The 21907-nt window shown below is 35.0% G+C and overlaps 1 protein-coding gene across 2 annotated transcripts in view; it reads left to right on the top strand.

Moving 5' to 3' along the window:
* The window catches only part of Clint1 (clathrin interactor 1), a 59582-nt gene that overhangs the window by 22258 nt on the left and 15417 nt on the right, over window positions 1–21907 (top strand). For both annotated transcript variants that reach the window (XM_013508832.1, XM_005376244.2), the window contains exons 2-7: window positions 9198–9302; window positions 9811–9907; window positions 11624–11732; window positions 12786–12950; window positions 16495–16672; window positions 20166–20412. In XM_013508832.1, the coding sequence (XP_013364286.1) occupies window positions 9198–9302; window positions 9811–9907; window positions 11624–11732; window positions 12786–12950; window positions 16495–16672; window positions 20166–20412 (901 nt within the window). The remainder of the gene's footprint in view (window positions 1–9197; window positions 9303–9810; window positions 9908–11623; window positions 11733–12785; window positions 12951–16494; window positions 16673–20165; window positions 20413–21907) is intronic.

Raw genomic sequence — 21907 nt, 5'->3', positions numbered from 1 at the left:
CGTCTTAATTCTTTCTCCTAGTCCCTCTTCTCCCTGCCCCTCTTTATTTCTTGATCTCCTTCCCATTTACAAAAGATGTATCTCCCTGTTTCCTGTATCTGTCTTTTGGAATGCTGATTTTTATTTTATTTTATTTTTTTTTTCTGGTATCAGGAATCGAACACTGTGCCGCTGAGCTAAATCCCCAGCCCCTGGGATGCTGAGTTTTAAGCTTGAAGTTTTCGATGAAAACTTCTTGTAATACTTACAGTCTGTAATGTGTGTTTTTAGTGATGAGAAAGTACTGTGTGGTATAAATAATGTCCACTGCTAGTAAGAGTTCTCAGATTATTTCTTTTGCTTTACATTTCCCTATTGTGTGAGAGTTCTTTCTAAAATCCAGTAAGTTCTTGCTAGGTTTTTCTGTTGAAAGTTTTAGCTTTTTAAAACAGATATGAAATGTTATTAACAAAAAATAATTTGTATTTTTAGTATGACTCAAATCTGATGTGTATATGTGGGAACAAGATTAACCTTAAACAAGCTAGTCACTGATACCGTGGCATATCAGTGGCATATACTTTGTGGCATATTTTTGTTTTCTAGCTGTGAGGCTGTGGTAACAACTTACTTCTTTGTTTAAAAACAAATGACTCAATATTAACTAGTACGTTAGGAATAGACAATGACAAGTCACAGACAGAAAGTAATGCTTTTATATATATTAATAAAACAACATCGTATTTAGCCACAATTTTGATTGATGACATAATCAAATCTACATAGAATCACTGAATTTGTGAAAAATGTTTAGCCATGCGAGTTTTTTATCTGAGAAATAAAACTTGGGTAACTACTGTATTGGTTACCCTGCAGCAAGGAAATACATTGATTCTACTAGGTTATCAAGAGGTTGTACAAACATTTCCATTTTCATAATTTTGACGCAACACTAATCTCTCAAGAATGTTAGGGGATTAGGTCCTGGAGCTATACACCAGTAATCTCAACACCTGGGAGGCTGAGGCAGTAGGAACTTGAATGGGAGACCATCCTGGGCTACATAGCAAGCTCAAGACCAGCCTAGACTATATAGGAAGATGCTAGAATGTTAAGGAATTGTTCTGTATAGCTTTATTTCTGTTCTGCTTGCATTGTTCATTGTTTTACTTGGTCATCTTTCTGCCTTTGCCTTCCCCTAAAATCTGAAAACTACTTTTATAGAAAGCAATTTAAAAAAAAAAAAGCAATTTTATAGATTTGGGCCAGGGGAGATAGTAGGTTTTGAACCCAGGGTATTTGTACTGAACTACATCCGCAGTCTCCCTTTTTAATTTTATTTTTCGAGACTGGGTTTCTGTCAGTTTTATAGTATTTATCTTTCTGCTTTATCTGTAAGTCATACAAAAACAACCTAAAACTTGAGTTAAGGTTGCAAGAATGCTAAGTTATATAAGTTAGAAATGTTCAGTAATATTCTATAGTTGAGTTCCCTGACCCTGTGGTAATGCTGTGTTGAAATAGCACTAAAATTGAAGGCCAGCATCACTCCCACTGAAATAAAGAATTTGGAATGAGAATTAATATGAGAACAGCTCTGTATTCTAAAAATAGTCTTTAATTTTCTTACAACTTAAAATAATTAGAATATCAGTAATAGTTATGCCAGTTAGAGGAACTTTTCTGTGATCTTACATCATGTGGGGAGGGGAAAAATTGGAAATGTGTTTTTGAACATTAACGCTCCTGTTGTAATTTTAATATCAGACAGCAGGCTGCTTGAGTTTGGATTTAGGCAGGTTTTTGTTCTGTACAATGTTTTAAAAATAATTCAGATAACCTGTTATAGTAACTAACTTGATCTTTCTTAGTGTAGCCAGATTTATTCTAAAAGATTTGAAAAGGACTGGGGCTTCACTCCTCCCTCAGAGTATGGCAAGAAGTTGATCTTTTATTTATTTATATTTTTTATACTGATATAAGCTAAAGGATAAGGTAAAATGTTTCAGTGCAAATTCTGGATAATTACTTTTAAAAGAAAGTTTCATGTTACAGCATTGCGTTTTAGTGTGCCCTCTTGAAAAGTAGAAGAAATCAGGTGTATAATCTATCATAATCCTGTGTAAAGAATTAAAGTCATAAACAATATGTACATAAGCATCCCAAATAAATACGTTAATATATATATTTTAATATATATATAAAATCATTGGGCTGAAATACAGTAGGTTTTTTTTTTAAGTAGCCATATTATTTTCTGAAGGATTATTACTGTGGAAGAAGAGCTGAGGGAAGCTCAGATTTTTTTACATGTCTCTGATTTCAGTTCTCCCTACTCAAAGTGGCATTTGCTAAGTCTTTTTTCATTGTTACTATTTTGTTTTGTTTTATTTTGGTTTTTATTTTTTGAGGCAGGGTCTAGCTGTGTAGTTTAGGCTAGCTTCCATCTCACTTGTAGCTCAGGCAGGCTTCAAACTCACAGTGATCCTTCTGCCTCAGCCTCAGCCTCAGCCTCCCAGGTGCTAGGATTATAGACCTCAGCCACTATTCGCTAAGTTTTTGTGTTTATGTTTTGATTTTGGAGGAGAGTTCCGTGAAACCTTGCTGAAGTCAGCATTTTTATGTGCTGTTGTGCTTTTAAAGAGTACACATGTAAGAGGGGGAGAACATTGATTTGTTTTTTCCCCTGTAGTCAGATAAAGGTTTCTATAATTTACTAAACACTAATGAAAATGTAATTTCCACCAGTCTATATGTGTCTTTGTGTGAGCACGTGTGCATGCTTGCACGTGTGCATGCCCACAGCCCTTTAATTTTTTGAGACACATCCTTTGCTAAATTGCCCAGGCTGGGCTTGAATTTGCAGTCCTCCTACCTCAGCCTCCCAGAGCACTGGGATTACAGATGTGTACTACATGCCCAGCTTTGATGTCAGTTTATATATTAATTAATAGATATTTTTTCCATTTAGGCTAGGAATTATCTGATTTTTTTTTTTTTTTTAGGGCATTGTTGCACAATAGAAAATGGATTTTGAAATGATATTACAAAGTTGTAAGATTTACTGCCATTTACTAGTTGTGGGATTCTGAGTTTTTTTTAAATTCATCTCCAAGGAGTTGCTACTAAATATGTATTTTCCTTTTCCCCACCCACCACCCCCAGAACAGGGGCAGCATTAGAGAATAACCTGCAAGAGTAGAGTGGTTACATTTGCTCATGTTGTTTCTTGAGTGAGTGAACACCTTTTTTCATGGCTTTGTATTTCATTTCAGATCAAGAAAATACTTTAAAAGTGAATGGTAAATATGCAACTAATCAATTTTCCATGTCCCCCTGTCGTTTTATAGAGCCTTAGATTTTCTGCTAACGATGGAAGTTGTTTATTTGTCAAATTTAGGAGTGGACTTGTTTGTTGACAGTAAATATATGACTGTTTATGTGAATGCAACAAGATGCAACATGGGAGTAGCTTTAAAATATGAATATTGAACCTCTGAAATGTTCAGCTTGCAAACAAGGTCATGTGATGAAGGCCATCCCCTGATAAAAAATGGATTTCACAAGGCCTCATACTAAGCTTTAAGAGTTGTTCCTCATGCTGTTCCCTTCATGTTTTAACTAGAAACATTAAAAAGCAAAACAAATTTTCCTGAGTTCAATGACTTGTTACCTGAGGAAACCTTCAATCTTGTTTTATGAAATATTTTGCTCATAAAATTGAGCATGATTTTTTTATAGAGCTCTACTAATAAATTACCTTTTTTGAAGCCTTTGTGGCAATGAGGTTGAGATGGTTTTTAAGACACAGGTTTTGATGTCAAGAATCATTCTTTATGAATACAATTTTTTAAAAATTATGTTAATTTGAAAATTGGAGTACTAAAATTGTCCCCTGTAGTTTTATACACATAGCACTTTATTTTAGTGTATATACATATATTTTAGTTGCTACTTTCCTGTTCTTAACCTGATAAAACAGCATCCTGGAAGTATAAGTGATATGTCTGCCATGCTTCCTAACTGTGAATTAGTTACAGTGTAGTTGCGATGTAGTACCTGTGTGTGTGTGTTTGTTTCTTTGTTTGTTTGAGACAAGACCTCTCTATGTAATCCAGGCTGACCTTAAACTTGCTGTCTTCCTGCTTCTGTTTTGCAGTTAGTGGGGTTAAGAGACATGCTGGCTGGGGTTATAGGTGTGCCACCATACCAAACTATTTATATTTTAAGTGGCATTTAATAGTTTTCCCTTCGTTGCTACTATATAATGGTCATAGAAAAATTTTAGAAAGTATAGGAAAAGAAAATATTTGAAACTGCCTTGAAACTGTTTATGTTTGTGCCTGTCTCTTATCTCTATCTTCATGTCTAATTTGCGTATATGCATGTGATGAAACATATATAAAGGTCTCAAAGTATTTCCTGATTTCAGGTTTTTATAATAAGTTTAAAACATAAAGAAGAAACTGTATGAAAAATATAGGTCAACTTGACTCTAGTTTAGAAAAAATAACATTAAAGAGACAAACTAGGAAACATTTGTTACTACATCATTCTAATTTCCGCATTCCTTCATTAGCAGTTAGAACATGTAATAATGCCTGCTCAAATGTTTTCTTGTTAATCATTTTACTTATTTTTCTTAATGCAGATTAGAAGCATTTACTGTAAGTAAAAACCCCATGTTAGCTTTTACTTTCAGCTAGCTCTGCCTTAAAACCTGGATCTACACTGACCTGATAAAATAACATGATAATTTATTGATATCAAGTGTACATAAGTAGAAAGTGGGCAGCAAAGAGGAGGGCCACAGCCAGCGCTGCTACCTTGCAAACTGGACTGTCCGCCCTTTTCTCTCAGAGCCTTAGAAGTGTATGTACACGGAGGGTGAGGGTGCTGACTTTCAGCATTTCGCATTAAAGGCCCACCGAGCGGGTGGTGCTGGTTGTGGAGAGCTGAATCCTCTCACTGGGGGACTCTTAGTTCTATGGTACCTGCTGCTGGAGTGTCTCAAGGAGCGAATGTGAAAGTGGGTGAAAGCATCATACAAGCAAAGAACAGCATTGCACATGCAAGCAATGATGGTTGTATTTGTGACTTTTATCCTTGTAGCTTCCTGTGTTCATCACTCTGGCTATTCCCCCACTGCCTTTCTTCTCCAGCCTAACGTTAAAGTCCTTTAAGTTTTCATACTGTTAAGCAGTTATACTGAACTACTCAGCAGTAGTTACAGTACTATCAAGTTTAAACAGAGTCATTGTAATTATTGCACGTCTTTACCAAGTTAGACACATTTATCTGCCCTTCTGGTTACCAGTTTCTAAGACTACTGTGTTATCTTAAGCAAGGAGAGACTTAATATTCTGAGTGTCCTAGAACATATGTGAGGAGGTCTCATTGTCTGTTTTCTACTACCCATTAGATTGTTTTCAGAGGGGCTGGGGATTTAGCTCAGCGGCAAAGAGCCTGCCTGGCAAGTGCAAGGTTGTGAGTTCAATTCCCAGTACCGGAGAAAAAACCAAAACCAAAAAAAAAAAAAAGAAAAGATTGTTTTCAGAATGCTAGATAATATTTAATGCTAGTAAAAAAATGTGAAATACAGCAATTAATTTTTCTTTTACTTTTTCCTCAACCTTTTCATGTTTGAGTAAATTGCATAAACTAGGTGAAAACCTCGAGATAGAAAGTAGTTGTTGATGATCAGCAGAAGCATTATTAAAAATCATTAGAAAAAATTTTAGGTTGGGTTCTCTTTTGATATCACTGCCAAGCTGGTTTAAAGAATATGCAGGAAAAAATGTTTTGGTGTTATTAGAGTATTTTTTGGTTGCCGTCGCCTGATGAAAGGAAATGTAAGTAGAAAAGCTTGTACCTAAGGATGCTCAGCTTTTAACAAAAGGTCATAATAGTGGTTGCCTATACTTTTCTTTTAACTGAGTGTAAAGAGATACTTTTTTAAAAATTTCAGATCAGCAATTTAGTTTAGCAGTAAAGCCCAGAAGTTACTTGTTTGACTGCAGTGTTAGTCTAAGTGGAGTTTACTGGTGTTTTTCTGTAGTTGTATTAGCTGAATGGTTTCTAGACCTTTGTTTGGATTTTGTGTGCCTGTTTAAAAACTAACTAGAGAGCCCCCTCTAGTGTCGGAAATAGCCGTTCCTAAGACATTCTGTCAATCATAGACCATTTCAAGAATTAAACTTCGTTTTTCTTTCACATTTGGGAATAAATTTTTTTCTTTTCTGAGGACAGGGCATTACTTTTCTCTTTTCAAAATATTATGGAATTATGGGTAGAGCATGAATTGAGGACAGTAAAAAGTATGGAAAAGAAAGGATCAAAATAGCATTTCTACCTTCTTAGGAATCATTGTTTTTAAATGATTTGGAATAAGGCCAAACTATACAGTGTTTCAGTTTTTTGTTGTTGTTGTTGTTTTAGTTTACAGCTGTTTCTGAATTATGTGAAATTTAAAAACACTTCATTTTGGAATTACTTTTGCTGTCAGATCTCATCTTTAAAGAATTCTTTCCAGTATCTGAATTGGAAAACAGCATTACAGTAGAGCCTGATTTTCTTCATGGGAGTGTTCTGGGTTGTCTGTTACTATACTTCTGGTATCCTTCTGTGGATAAACTTTGTATTTTGTGTTCTAATGGCTCCCGTTGTTTTTCACCCAAACAAGTAAGAGATTCTTAAATTACTGGCTCTCTGCCACCTCTTTCCTCCAAACACACACCTCTCAGACACGCAAGCCTTTAGCACAGAATCCTGTGAAGGGTTACAGAAACAGGGCCTTTCTCATTTGACCCATTGGCCTCTAGCTTGAACAAGGAGAGTAGTGTTCCAAAAACTACGGCCTTTATGGAGGCTTTGGTAAAAATATTTCATGTACATGGACTGACGATTAACTCCTTTCATCTTGTTCTCTGACAAATTAAACAATGAAGAGAGATTTCAAGTGCATTCTTGATAATGAGATGCTTGGGTGAATTATCATCCTAATTGCTATTGTTCATTTTCACAGCTGCATTTTGACACTTTTAACTGCCTAAGCCACGCATTCTTCAGCCACCAGGATAAACAAAAGCATTCTGAAGTCCATCATTTTATGGCATCTTAAATTGCAAATAGGTTATTGGCTGCCTTGGTTTTATTTTGGGTCTTTTGTTTATAAAATTAGCAGGAAATACTTGTTTACATTTATACATACAATTATTGTCAATAGAATCATTGCTGTATTTATTCATTAATAGTCTTAAACTTTAAACAGGCAGTAGAGATTATGGATTTATTTTAGTTCAAAAGAGATAATTTATTACTTTATCAAACTAGTTGATATTTTAGGAAGGACCTTTCTCCAAGCTTTGAAAGAACAATACTGGGATTTCACTTTTCTTCCTTAGAACAGTATTCTGAGTATAAATCTTGAAGGCAGATTTCCTTAGTGACTTAACAAGTCATATGTATATGTCATTGTTCTTTTAAATTTGACCCAAACTTGTTTATTAGTCTTTTCCCTAAAGTTTAAAGAACTTGAAGGGATCACAGTAAATTTGAAATTTATATTTAGGAGATTTGAATACCAGTTTCAACCAAGTTGTCCTGGTTTAAAAAGGGAACATTTTCATGATTAAAATTCCAGATAGCAAACAAGGAGGGAGGTATATAAAAGTAACAGCTACTCAGTTCTGGGGTTTTTTTTCACTATTTTTAAAATTAATTTTAAGTGGAAGATTTGAATTACCATATTCACAGGCACCTGTTATATCAATTGTTCAATAATAATTGGAGCTTTAGACATCAGATGAATACTACTGTACTATGTCACTTTTTCTCAGTATTTCTTTATGCCTTCTCAGAATATCTTTGAATTCTCAAATTGATAAAGCATGACAGATTACACTTTAACAGCCAGCTATTTTGCCATCTCATGTCTTAATCTTAAGGTATTTGTTCAAACCTAATTCTTTCTTATTAAATATGTAACTTTCAGGGTTATCCTAGTAGATGGTTGTTATTATATTCAGTAATAATAGCTAACATTTATTGCACGCGTCCTATTTGTTAGACACTGTGTTAAATAACAATTACCATATGCTGTCCTTTGAGTATTACTTTTATTTGTTAGCATTTCACATTTGAGGACACTGAGACTAAAATAATTAAAGTAATTTTGCCAAAAGTCACAAAAGAAGAGATTGGAATCAGATTTTTCTGACTCCTAAAGCCCATGTTCTTGGCTATCACTGAAGCCTTAAGTGAAAGGTGTTTTTTATTTTGTTTTTTTGAGATGGTCTCACTGTGTAGTGCAGGCTGGCCTTGAACTTGCTTATGAGCCCAGGCTGACCTCTAACTTATGGCAATCCTCCTGCCTCAGCCTCCCAAGTTCTGGGATTATAGGCGTGCACCACCACATCCAGCTGCTTGAGTGAAAATTAAACATCACATAATCTCCTAATGAAATATTATGTAGCTTAAAAGTGGGGATAACAATGACTATGCAATGACATAGAAAACGTATCTGATGCAATAAGTGAAAAAGGAAACCCAATGCGTGCCTGTAAACCTATTATTTTGGGAGGCTGAGGCATGAGGATCACAAATTGGAGCCCATCTTGGACAACTTGGTGAGATCCTGTCTCAAAAAATAAGCTAGAGGTGTAGCTTTGTGTGAAGGCCCTGGGTTCAATCCCGAGGACTGAAAGAAAAAAACAGAAATGTAAGTAAGCGTTCATGGTGGTTCTAAGCATTTGTGGAGTACCTTTTTATCATTCTTTTTTTTTAAATATGTGTAATATTCAGCTGTTATATTATTTTGCTTAATCTACAGAATTTATGTAAGCAGGAAACATAAGCTTGCGTGTAAAACCAAGTCTGGTCAGGAAACTGACAACTTAGTTTCATAATAGATTCTGCCTGTTCAGTTTCCTTTTTAATTTGACCCAAAGCCGTTTTTTTACTGGACTTAAGCCAGCACTAATATAATCTCTCATCTGTATTCTTAAAGGCTAATGGAATAGTAAAATCTTCTTTAAAATAACTTAAATGTGTTATACAGTGTCCTTGGGGTAGCTTGTGCACAAAAGGTGTTTTCTTTCCCACCCTATAGAGGTAGCTCATTAGGACACCCAGTAGTGTCATTATTAAGTTTTCATGTGTTTCTCAGTTTTGATGCTAATCTTTGTGCGTATGTGCATGCATCTTTTTTTTCTCTGCAGCACCAATGTGGTTATGAATTATTCAGAGATTGAGTCTAAGGTTCGAGAAGCAACGAATGATGATCCTTGGGGACCTTCTGGGCAACTCATGGGAGAGATTGCCAAGTAAGTGATAATTTGACTCAGCAGTGCAGAAAGAATCAAAGTATCTTGACACAGAAATACCAAGTTTGTTTTCAGTTTTAAACTGTTCAGCTGCCAAATACAAATTTTGCATAATCATTCACATAGTATTACAGAAAGTTTAATGTAAAGTTCATTCCCCTTAAAAAGTAGTTCAAAAGAAAAACAATTTTTCTTTTTCAGTGATGTTTACATACTTACTGTAAACTGACTTTCATGTAAATTTTGAAGAATGCTCTTCATGAGCATTTGGCCACTGTGTTAGGAAACTAGAGCTTGCAAAGTATATTAAAAGGGCTTTCAGATGTCTAGGTATTTTCTTAAATATAGAGAAAATACTTTGGGAGAAGTGTGTCTTACAAAATTTTTTTTAATTAAGCTTATTAATTCGTTTCTAAACTCTTTGAGGAAAGGATTATTTAAACCAAGCCTGCCATCTACTGTCAGAATTAACACATTGCAGAATCTTAAGGTAAATTATCTTTTCCAGGGCTACATTTATGTATGAACAATTCCCAGAACTTATGAACATGCTCTGGTCCAGAATGTTAAAAGACAACAAAAAGAATTGGAGAAGAGTTTATAAGGTATGAATATAAGCTTGTTTTGCAATATTAAAAACAAGTGCTTGAAATTTAAGCCATCCATATAAAAATTATTTTGAAAGATATTAAATCATTGACTAGACAGTCCAAAAGACATAAATAGGTTTGTGCTGTTTTTTGGTCATCATAAACAACTGTTATCTGTGCTATGTTTTCTGGTCATCATAAACAACTGTTCTCAATGTAAAATGTTTGAAATCATAGTAAATCAACCCCCATCTGCCCAGTGCCGGGGATTGAACCCAGGGTCCTTCACACTGGGATACGTCCCCAGCCATCTTTATTTTTGAGAAAGGGTCTCACCATTACGTCGGCTGAGCTTGGACTTGCCATCCTGTGGCCTCAGCTACCACACCTTTCTTCATAATACTTTTATATGCTGAATATTTTTATTCATTTTTTTCCTGCTAGAAATATTTGTGTATATCAGAAGTAATGAATGTCTTAATCAGATGCATGTTTAGTGTATCAGCAGTTAGGATGAAAAGAGGCTAACATGGTTGGTCATCTACATAAAAGCTTGCCTAATTCATTGTAACAGTTTTTAGCACCAAAAATATAGATTCTAAATTATACAGACTTCTAACCTTTTATATTTGTGATCATGGACTTTCTGATTCCTTTTTTTATTTCAGATAGATAGGTAGATACATAGAAAGAAAGAAAGAATGAGATAATCATCTGTTTTATCCCCAGCTTATTTTCTTGCTACTCAAAGTATATTTTCCAGAATGACAGGTAACATTCGTATCTGGAACTTGAGCATTTTGGCTTTCAGAAGTAAAGATCTGTGCTTTAGAGTAGTGTTCTTTATTTTGTTTCTGATAACATTTGTTATCATTTCTTCTGCCTATATTAGTAGGTATGATGAAATAGCGAAATTTCCTTAAATTAAAATGCTTTTAAAAATGAGACTTGTGGATTTTGTTGCTATTCTTTTTAATACTTGACTAAACTACTTTTAAAAAATGATGAATTTCTGGTAGGATGAAATTTTGTGCCCCTCAATTTCATCAGTCTGACTAGATTTTCATTTAAGTCAGGTTTGTTCCATGCAGGGTTAAGTTTAAAGTGTACAGTTCAGTGTGATTTTTTTTTTAAATATACTCACAGAGTTGTGCAAGAGTCACTATTATCTAATTCCAGAACAATTTTATCACTCCATAAAATTCCCCATACTTGTTAGGAGTCATTCTTAGTTCACATTTTAGCAATTTCTGAAACACTTAAGTTTTTCTTTTATGTGTTGGCAGCAACTTTTTTTAAACAAAAACTATTATCAACCTTAAACTGAAATTTTATCTAGGAAGAATACCATGGAATTATGTAATTACCAAATAATTCTTCTGGTTTATAATAAAAAAGTAAAAACCGAGCCAGTTTTATAATACTTTTCATTTCATTTATATTACACATACAGATAGTGTTGAAAACCCAAATTATTGATTTTTTTTTAAAAAAACTTCTCGTATATAGTATCCACTGGATAATTTATATTTATTATGTTGATAGTAGAGAACCTTCAAATTGACAGTGTAAATTCAAGACTATGTACAGTCTACTACAAAGTAAAGAAACCCTCCCCCTGGCCACCAGGAAGATTGTTTATTTGCTAATGTGGAAATTTTTTTTAACCATATACCAAAGCTTTACCAGAATTCATTTCACTAAATGATTTGGTGCTTTGTATTTTTACAGTCCTTGCTGCTCCTAGCTTACCTCATAAGAAATGGATCAGAGCGTGTTGTTACAAGTGCCAGAGAACACATTTATGATTTGCGATCCCTGGAAAATTACCACTTTGTAGGTGAGCAATAGAAAAACCTTATAAGCAAATTAAAACAGTAGTTGGAGTTGTCAGTCACCTGAACCAGCTTAGAAGCTTCTCTGCTCTAATTAGAATGTGACTGTTGCTGGTTGTGTGACGAGTGCAGAATCCAAGACGTGGGGCCCTAGAGTATTAATTAGTGAAGACAAGAACTTGCAGAAAAGACTGGCTAATAACAACAGAACCAATACAACATGAGTGTTCGGGTTTATATTAAAATATGCACTGGAGACTGGTCCCCTGTGGTGTCCATAAAGGAATAGCTTTAATCATATGGGAAGAAAAGGTTAGAGCTCCAAAACACACACATCTGTTTGAAGCTGGGTTTTTCCCCCCTCCCACCAAATACTATTTACTGTGCAAAGGCAGCAAGGCCAGAGTGTGTTTTGAATGTGAAAGAGGCTAGAGAGTGAAGCACATTTCATTTTGTAGTGTGCCCTCGTTGAAAGGACTTTAAAAATTTAGTTTTTCCGCTATACGTAGTTCTGGTAATTAGTGTTCCTATACTCGTATTGGGGAAAGGAAACCAAGCCATTTGGGGTGCTTCTCAGTCAGGAAAATGTTAAAGTGATTTTTGTTTTGATGTATCATATTAAAATATGAATAGGGAACATATACAGATTCATTCATTTCATATGGTCTTCACCAAGTAATCTTTTTCACTGGATTTTTTTTTTTTTTTTGGTTTTTCTCCGGTACCGGGAACCGAACCCACGACCTTGCGCTTGCCAGGCAGGCACTTTTGCCACTGAGCTAAATCCCCAGCCCCTTCACTGGATTTTTAATTGACCTTGTGTGGTACTGTCATTGGTGGACCTTAAGCCAAAATGGCATTTCAGAACATGGAATTTGCCAAGGAGGAAACAACAAAGTAAAAACCACAATCTCACTATGGTTTTGTTTGTTCTCTTCCAAATATTGAAGTTGGTTTCTTATGTTTTGTTATACCTTTAGTTCTTTGTTTTGTCTTAAAGAGTTTGGTACATATTTAGTGAATTCTTAAGGTTTTGTTTCTCTTTTACCATCCTCAAGATGAACATGGCAAGGATCAAGGTATAAATATTCGCCAGAAGGTGAAGGAATTGGTTGAGTTTGCTCAGGATGACGACAGGCTCCGTGAAGAGCGAAAAAAAGCAAAGAAGAACAAAGACAAATACGTTGGGGTTTCCTCAGACAGTGTTGGAGGATTCAGATACAGTGAGTATCAAAGATATGTTGGTACCTAAACATTAGCTTACCTTCTTAGTGTATTTTAGAAATTACTCAATGACCGAAGTAGTTTTTAAATTTTTCTTAAGGAATATATAGAATACTAAAATATATGTGGCACTCATTTTGACATGAGTCATGTGAATCCTCCTGTTTTTATTATGGACTGAAGAATATGATTTTTAACCACTAATGGGTAATTAGATGTTGTAAACTTTGAATTAATATAAAGAGAATAAAATATATGTACCTTACCTCTTAGGATTACTATTCTTTAAAAATGAAGAAAAAAGGAAGTTTTTCTTATATTTCAAAGGAATATAAAAACGCAAAGTTGGATCAACGGATCCATCTTTCTAATTCGAAACCAGTTTAGCTCATACTCTTGGCCAGAAATGTAAGCTTCTATAAGACAATCCAGCCTCAGTCTCTCTTCTCATAATTAAGCATTGTATAATTTGTTCTTATTATGTTTCTTTTTTGTTTCTGAAACAGGGTCTCACTTTGTAGTTCAGGCTGAACTTGAACTCCTTATGTAGCCCAGCCTGGTCTCTCAAACCCTGGTGTTCCTCCTGCCTCAGCCTCCTGAGTGTTGGGATTACAGTACCACATGTAGCAAGTAGTGCATAATTTGATACAGAAAAAGATGAAAGATGGTGTTCTCAGTTTTTCACCTGAGGCTGTTTACTTTGTTTGTTCCTAACACATTTACAGGCAACTAGAACATTCACCTCTAATGCTTATTTTAAATGTAATAATATACAAAAGCATAGTACGTGCTCACAGTACATATACAAACGTAGCTTTTCTACAGCGTGTCTCTTTGGATTTGTCTTTTCTTCTGCGAGCCCTGACATTCTCCCAGTCGTTTCATGTGTGTACAGAGCAGGCCGATTCCGTGTGCCTTAGCACAGCAGCTGGGTATCGTGGCTCTGTGGCTCCCCTTCTCGTATCTAGGCTCCTTTGTATTTGGCTCACACTGAGATCTTGGAACTCCTTCAGTGGAACTGTGAAAATCTGCTCTTACGTTTTGTAACTACCTAAAAGATCTCATTCCTTTGCTCTTTTGCTTTCCTGCCCGCCCCCCAGAAAAAATACTGCAGTGCGTTATCTGTTGTTACTATCAGCAGAAAACTTCTCTTTTTTATGTTGAAGCACCACATAAAATTCAGTTCATGAATTGGATAAGAATATTTCTCTTAAAGTATTTAAATGTCTTGAAGTTATTTCTGTAAGAGAAAAATAAATTGAATTGGGCAAGAGTATTTCTCTAAAACAAAAAAATTTAATTGGACAAGACTGTTTCATGAATTGGACAAGAATATTTCTCTTAAAGCATTTGAATATGTTTTTATGTTGTTTCTGTAGGAGAATAAGAAATTGGATTACTTAAATCCAAGTAGTTATTTTATTCGTTAGCTTTTTCAACGTAGCTATAGCAATTAATGTGTTTTTAAGTAGAAATTGCTGTTTGCAATTCATTTCTTCATTCTCCTTGCTTTTGTGCTTTTTTTAAAACTAGCACAATATGTAATTATGTCAGATAAATTTAGAAAATTGAAGTTTTCAGACTCAGTCACAGCCAAGTAATTGTAGGATCAGTGTTGGAGGTAGAGTTAAACAACCTGTGTATTTGCGACACATAATTTGCTTAATTATTACTAGTGTTTTTCAGATTGAACTACTCAACTTCAGCTGTTTTGTTTTCTCCTTCTGATATAAGAATGTCTCAGCACTGTTCATTCTCATTAGCACTGATGTAATATGATGCCCACCACACTAATCAGTTTGGTTTTCATTTGAAATGTGCACACAGATCACTGGAATATCACCCCCCAGACACCCCAGTACTGGTGATTAAAGGACCTTTCCACTGAGCTCCACCTCTAGCTCTTTTTTATTTTTCTTCTGGGGCAGGATCTCACTAAGTTGCCCAGCCTGGGCTTCAGCTTGAGCTGTTCCTCACCTCAGCTTCCCAAAGTGCTGGAATTATAAGCATGCACCACCACACCCAACTAAAATCACTTATTTTAAAAAAATGATCCTGGTTTAAAATTTGTTACTTTACTTTTTTTTTAAGTTGGTGGTCACTTCCAGATTTAGCACTTAATATTTTTGGGTTTGGGCTTGGGTTGGGTTGGGTTTGGTTTGGTTTGTTTCATCTTGTTTTATTTGGGTGCTGGGGATTAAACCCAGGGCCTTGTACGTCTTAGGCAAGCGCTGTACCACTCAGCTATATCCTCAGCTCTAGTGTGTATATTTTAAACTTCTCAGACTTTTACAGAAGAGTTATTCATAAAATTTTAGTAGGCAGTTGAGTGAAATGGATTTGGGCACTCTCCAGAGAGCATAGATACCATCAGAACTTGTTAACAAAGGTTCACAACAAAGGCTATGAGCCGCCTTTTGGTATTTTATTGTTTCTCACTTCCCTTTTCTTTTTCCTTCCCACCTGGCATTAGTTTTCAACATTTTCTTTAAAAAAAGAATCTTGTAATTTCTCTGTATCCTTCACTTGGTTCTTCAGTTGAATTTGGACATGAAAATGGAAGGATTTATACCGCATAATCTTACCTCTCCATTGGGCTCCTAAGGGCAAGGACTAAAACTGATCTTGACTTAATGGGCTCTTTATTCACTGCCATGATCTTTTCCCTTCATTCCCAAATTCATGCAGAGGCTTTCTAGGTTTCACCAATCCCATCCTGTATTTCTATTTGGTTTTTGAATATTCATCATTATTCTGAGCTACTTGAAAATAATTCATAATTGTAGTATGTGCAGTTTTTGGTAGTGAGAAAATTCTCTTCTTTTTAGCAATTATAAAATTTTTCCCCATGCCTTGAAATCCACTGAATTATTTTTCTGATTTGATAGTACAGAGTGACAGTTGCCACAACTTTGCAGCATATTATGACATGTTGCATCCAGGGAGGCATTCCTTTGTTTAACTTGTTTGTTTTGGAGTTTTCTTTATTTTAGATGGTATCTTTTTGTATTGTCTAGGGTGACCCTGGAGCTCTTGGTCTCCAGGGATCTTTCTGCCTCAGCCTCTCCTCCCAAGTAGCTGAGACTATGACATATACCAGCTTTGCTTTCTATTTTTTAAGACACTGTTGTTGTCCAGTACTTCTCAACTTTGAAAAACGGTTGAGACAGAAATGAAATACAATACATTAAGTGACTTTTAAAAAACAAAAGGATTTCCATTAACTCTTTTGCTTATAGATCTTGTGTTGATTTTTGTATTTTCTGTTACTCCTCTCAGTAGTCTTTAGGAACTTTGGAATGTTTTGCCTGAAGCTTTTGAAAGTTTTCATAAAGAAAAGCTTTTGAATCTGCATTCCTGCCACTAAGTGACTGGCATTACATGCTGTGCCTTGCTGTAATTGTGCTGATTCAGCACTGTAGGGGTTTTCTGTTTTCCTTGAAAATGATTTTATTATGAGAAAAAGGTTCAGAAATAAAGACTGTACACACCATTTGAATTTAATGTCCTTAGAGTTGCTTCTTTTTTTAATGTGTTGTATAGGTGAAAGATATGATCCTGAGCCCAAATCAAAATGGGATGAGGAGTGGGATAAAAACAAGAGTGCTTTTCCATTCAGTGATAAATTAGGTGAACTGAGTGATAAAATTGGAAGCACAATTGATGACACCATCAGCAAGTTCCGGAGGAAAGATAGAGAAGACTCTCCAGAAAGATGCAGGTATTAACATTGTCTCCAGGGCCTCTTGAAAAAGGTGCTCAATTTATGCTGCTGGGTTTTTCTTTGAGGTATTAGCATTTCTGAAGTTCAGCTTTGTAAAAATATTAGACCTTTTTAGTGGAGTCTTAGGTTCACAGAAAACTGTTCATAAAGTATAAAAGTTGATATACACCCTCTCCACAGTTTCTCCTGTTAGTAACATCTTGCACTAGTTTGGCATACTTGTTAATTTAGAAAGCCTATATTGATGTATGTATTGTGTTAGGCCAGTAAGTTTTCACAGATGCATGATGCTTACATTATAGGTTCAATAGAATAGTTTCACTGCTGTGAATACACCCTGGACAAAAATAGGGAGTAGCTCGTGATTTTCCTAGTCATCCTTTCATAGACCATGCTAGTTTCCCTATGTAGTTCTAGTTTTAGTGCACAGATGCTAGTGAAGCAAACAGTTTAGAGGTGTTTTTAAGGCCCTAGGAAAAACTGCTGTTAGTAGTGATACTCGTTCTGTGTTGTCTGTGCCCATTTATTTCTACTGATGATCACATGCCCTCTATGTTTTATTTCTAATGTCTTAGTCTTCCCTTGGAATTTTTTCCCCCAGTATAAACTCTTACATGTTATTTTAAATTTGGATATCGGGTGATCCAGGGATTTCAAGATATTGTTGAATAAAACAAAGGATTTGAAATTTAACTGTGTGTGTGTGTGTGTGTGTGTGTGTGTGTGTATACACATGTATGCATGTATTTTACTGGAGATTGAGCTCAGAGCCTTTGCCCTGATCTACATTTCTAGCCCCTTTTTGTTTTTGAGACAGAATCTCAATAAGTCACTAAGTTGCCCAGACTGGACATAAACTTGTGATCTGCCTACCTCAGCCTCCCAGAATGCCAGAATTACAGGTGTACACAATTATTCTGGACTTCCTTCGACATCTCATTATGGTTCTCTGCCAGTGTATACCAGAAAAACAACCCAAATGGCTTTTGAACCAATATTTTTCTCTGTTTTCATACACTTCATTTTCTAATGTTAGGCTTTTGCACTTAACTTTTCAGCATTCACTTCTTTCTTACCTACCACTATAACTGTGAGCTAGTTTTTCTGCTAATTTAAAGGGCATTGTTTTGCAAGACCTTTATTGGCCTTACAATACAGTATTTCTATTAAATAAAGTAGAGCAAGGACTCTACCCTTGTTTTTTAGATACTCAATCAAATTGTGTGGACCTACCTAAAGTAACACAATAATTGATGAAACTATACCTTTAAATGTGTTCTTATAAATAAATGTCATCTTTTTCCCTAAACCAGAAATATCTTGATAGTTCAGTTTTAGAGGCCATTAAAGGAAGTACAAGCAAAAATATAATTTTGAAACAAATTCTTAAATGTTTAGTATCTTTTCAACATGTTTTCATAGTTATTAAGTTCTTCTTTTTCATATTTCTAGAACAGATCCTTAAAGGCCAGAGTTTAATATGTAGACTATATCTATTGTGCAACTGTTTCTAACTTCTTTAAATACTGAGTTAACAGTTCTATATACTAACCTTCGGGAAAATCGTGCCTACTTCAAATGTTCTGTGCTTTTTCCGCCCCCTGGTAATGTTCTTGAGGCCTGTGTAGATGTTCTTGGCTTGTTTTGGAATGCACAATGGCCATATATTCTGTTGGTGTTTCTGGAAAGTGTGGGAATTGAGTAATGTAGGCAGGTTAGAGATACAACTATGTATATTCTTATGTTACTACCTTTTTTCTTTGCCCTTCTACCTTCATTTGTTCTTTTCTTTTCTCCCTACTTTTTATTTTATGTTTTTTTCCGTATCCTACCTTTAAGACAGGATTTGCAAGAGTTCCTAAATAATTTATGTAGAATATTCTTATTTAAAATACATAAGAATACATAATATTTATTTAAAATATTAAATTTAAACTTATTAAATTTATTAACTTATTAACTTATTAAATTTAAATTTAAACTTATTTAAAATACAAAGTGAAGATACATCAAATATGATCTCTCATAGTAATGACAAGAATACAGTGACTTCTTCGTGTGAAATTGTTTGTGAGAGAACAGATTTTTAGTCAAAGTTGCATGTGAACTCTGATAAGTTACCAAAATTTCAGCCTTACTTGTCAGTTATTAGAGTCAGGAATTCTTGAACACTGGTAACATAAGAAGGTTCTGTTTCATGTGTGCTAGTCAGATTTATATTCTGAACTTTGTAAAGAAATCTTGTTCCCAAATAAAATTAGGCATCAAAAAGGTAAGGAATGCAGCTTTGCTTGCTGGGTTAGTGGTGGGAATCTAGGTTGTTTGTTACTGAGAAATTATTAAGGGTTCTTGGCCACTTGCCAGAACTGATAGGTTCCTAAAATGCTTGTGTATAAAAATACATTTAGCCCCTTTGCTCTGTGTGGGAAGCCATTCTTTTTAATCCTTGATTTATACAAGTTCTAAATTGGTTTATATATAAGTAGAAATTGCTTTATATTAGTCTCAGTTAAATTGCATCCATAATAGTCATAGTTTAAAGGAGAATTTTAAGCATTTTATTCCAGAATATTTATAAATTAAACCACCTACTCAAAAAATTAAGTAATATAAGTAATGGAACTTATTTAAGGTTCTCTCTCTTTTTCTCTTTGTCCTACTTGCACCCAGAAAAAACCCAATACCTTATTACTAGAGAACAGACATTGCTAACATTTTCATTCCCAACATATGAAAAACCCAGGTTTTTTTCTCTCTCTTTTTTTTACACTATTCAAAAAGGAAGAAAAAAATTGGGGGGAGTTGTGACTGAAAAGAAACTTTCAGAAACATTTTCAATATAGTTAAGTTTCTATAAAACAGTTTACACAGTGCTGTAAAGTTTTGATACAGTAGTAAAATAAAAGAACAGTTGTAAAGTGCATTACCTTGTATTTTTCTGCATTTACAGATAAGAGTGTAATCATTTGAAATCAAATAAGATAATATTTTTAAAGTATCGCTTGAAATTGTAATAGTTTATCATTTGTGCATTAGTATATAAGAGTTGGTGATGTAATTGTGTTATAAAAGTGGAACTGTAGCCATTTGCACACAAATTCATTTTCAAAAAATAGTCATCGAGTGCAGATACTTGAAATAACCAATCTTAACACTTGATTCTATATAGTCTTACTATTTAATCTTTTAATTAAGCTTTCAATGTATAATAAAGCTGGATTATTTTAGATGTTTTTATGTATGCACATTTCTGTACATAATTTTTTGTAGCAATGTTTTAAACTTACCTAGGGAATTCTGTGCCCCACCCTCCATATTCACATCATTATTCAGGTGGCTTAGCTAACACTGTTGATCCCTGTCAAATAGTCAAAGTATGGATTCTTGGAGTTGAAACTGCACTTGAAATTCTGTAGTTCAGATCACTGAGGACTGCATTTTAAAATAATCCCAAGTCTTATTATTTTGCTTCATTTTGAATATCTTTTAGTGACAGCGATGAGGAAAAGAAAGCAAGAAGGGGCAGGTCTCCCAAAGGTGAATTCAAAGATGAAGAAGAAACTGTGACGACAAAGCACATCCATATTACACAGGCCACAGAGACCACCACAACCAGACACAAGCGCACAGCAAATCCTTCCAAAACAATTGATCTTGGAGCAGCAGCGCATTACACAGGGGACAAAGCAAGTGCAGATCAGAATGCTTCAGCCCACACACCTCAGTCTTCAGTTAAGGTGGGAAATGCAGAAGTTTACACATTACACATGCTTCTTTTTCTGAACTACTTTTAGAATTCCTGCATTCGTCAGCTTAAGCATTTGTAACCGATCATATTAATTATAAATCATCTGACATGTATTACTTAGTCCATAGTAGTAAGAAATCTCTGGGGGAAGAAGCCTGTCCAGTTGTTCAGTGATTTGTCTGTGTACTTTCTAGGAAAGTAGAAATGATACTCTTGGTTCACTGGAGAAAGGTGGTGAATCAGAGTGATGCATCGGTTTCCATCTAGATACTGCACAGCTTCATTCACTAAGGAAAAGGAAGGGAATATTTGGAAGTTTTAAGAAATGACAAGAGTTAGATGTGGTGGTGTACGCCTGTAACCCCGGCACTCGTGCAGGCTGAGCCAAGAGGATCACTATGAGCTCAAGGCCAACCTGGACTACATAGTGAGTTCAAGGCCAGCATGAGCTGTATAGTGAGACACTGCTGAAAAATATAAATAAAAAGGGCAGGTGAGAGACAAAAGAAATTGATAGATAGAAATGACCTCATTTAACATTGAGATAGTGCCTGTAAAGGGAGGCTTATTGGCCATTACTGATCAGAGCAAGAAGACACTGCCTCTGGTACTGTCACTTTTTTTCCACCACAGAAATGAAATCCACCTGCCAGATAGCTGGTCTTTCAAACAGAAATCTGTCAGAGGGGAAGTTTGCTCTGGAAGGTTAAAGTGCTCTTTCTGTCATTACTTTGCGCACTACACTTATCCAGTATATATATTCTTACAACAGAAGTAGTTAAAAGCTGAGGGAAACGTTTTTGTAATGTATCCAGCAAATTGTAGCTGACTCTAAACAAAGTTAGGCCTTCTTGCTGGCAAAGTCTTTGCCAGGTCTCTTCTGGATTGCTGTATAATTTTCACACATGTTGTGAGGTTGTTGTTACTGTTTTTTGGTTCTGTTTTGTTTTTTGTTTTGTTTTTTTTTTTAGTTTTGCTGAAAACCTCAGAAGTATCACATCCAAATTGAGTTGTAGTTAAAGAGAAGACATAGCTCTTATTTATTTGTGGGTTTAGGTTTCCCCTCTTGGTATAAGACAGTCTTAGCTTACTGATTGTTGTATAGGATTTGATAGTCACAGTAATTAAAAGCCAAACACATGGTGCCTGTCATAGAGAATTCATATTCATGTATGGTTGTATGAGGAAAATCATTGAAAGTGTAATTTTTTTATAATAATTTGAGAATGTTATACCAAAGTATTTTAAATGTCACATCTGGGAATTGCACTCTCTTCCTGTTGCCTAACAAATCAGTTCTAATTCAGCATGTATGTGTTGAACCTAGAAGGCATAGATGTCAGGGTGCTTAGCACTGTGGAGAAGCTAAAAATAGAAGTCCAGACCACATCGTTCAGTTTGGGAACTAAATATAAAACAGATGTCAGGTTATTCAGACAACATAGAATTACACTAACTTATGTGATGTATAATGTGCTTTATAA

The sequence above is a fragment of the Chinchilla lanigera genome, unplaced genomic scaffold, assembly GCF_000276665.1.
Source record: "Chinchilla lanigera isolate Chin_1 unplaced genomic scaffold, ChiLan1.0 scaffold00007, whole genome shotgun sequence".
Lineage (NCBI taxonomy): Eukaryota > Metazoa > Chordata > Mammalia > Rodentia > Chinchillidae > Chinchilla > Chinchilla lanigera.
The sequence above is the reverse complement of the archived record's forward strand: the minus strand, read 5'-3'. Positions and strand labels throughout refer to the sequence as shown.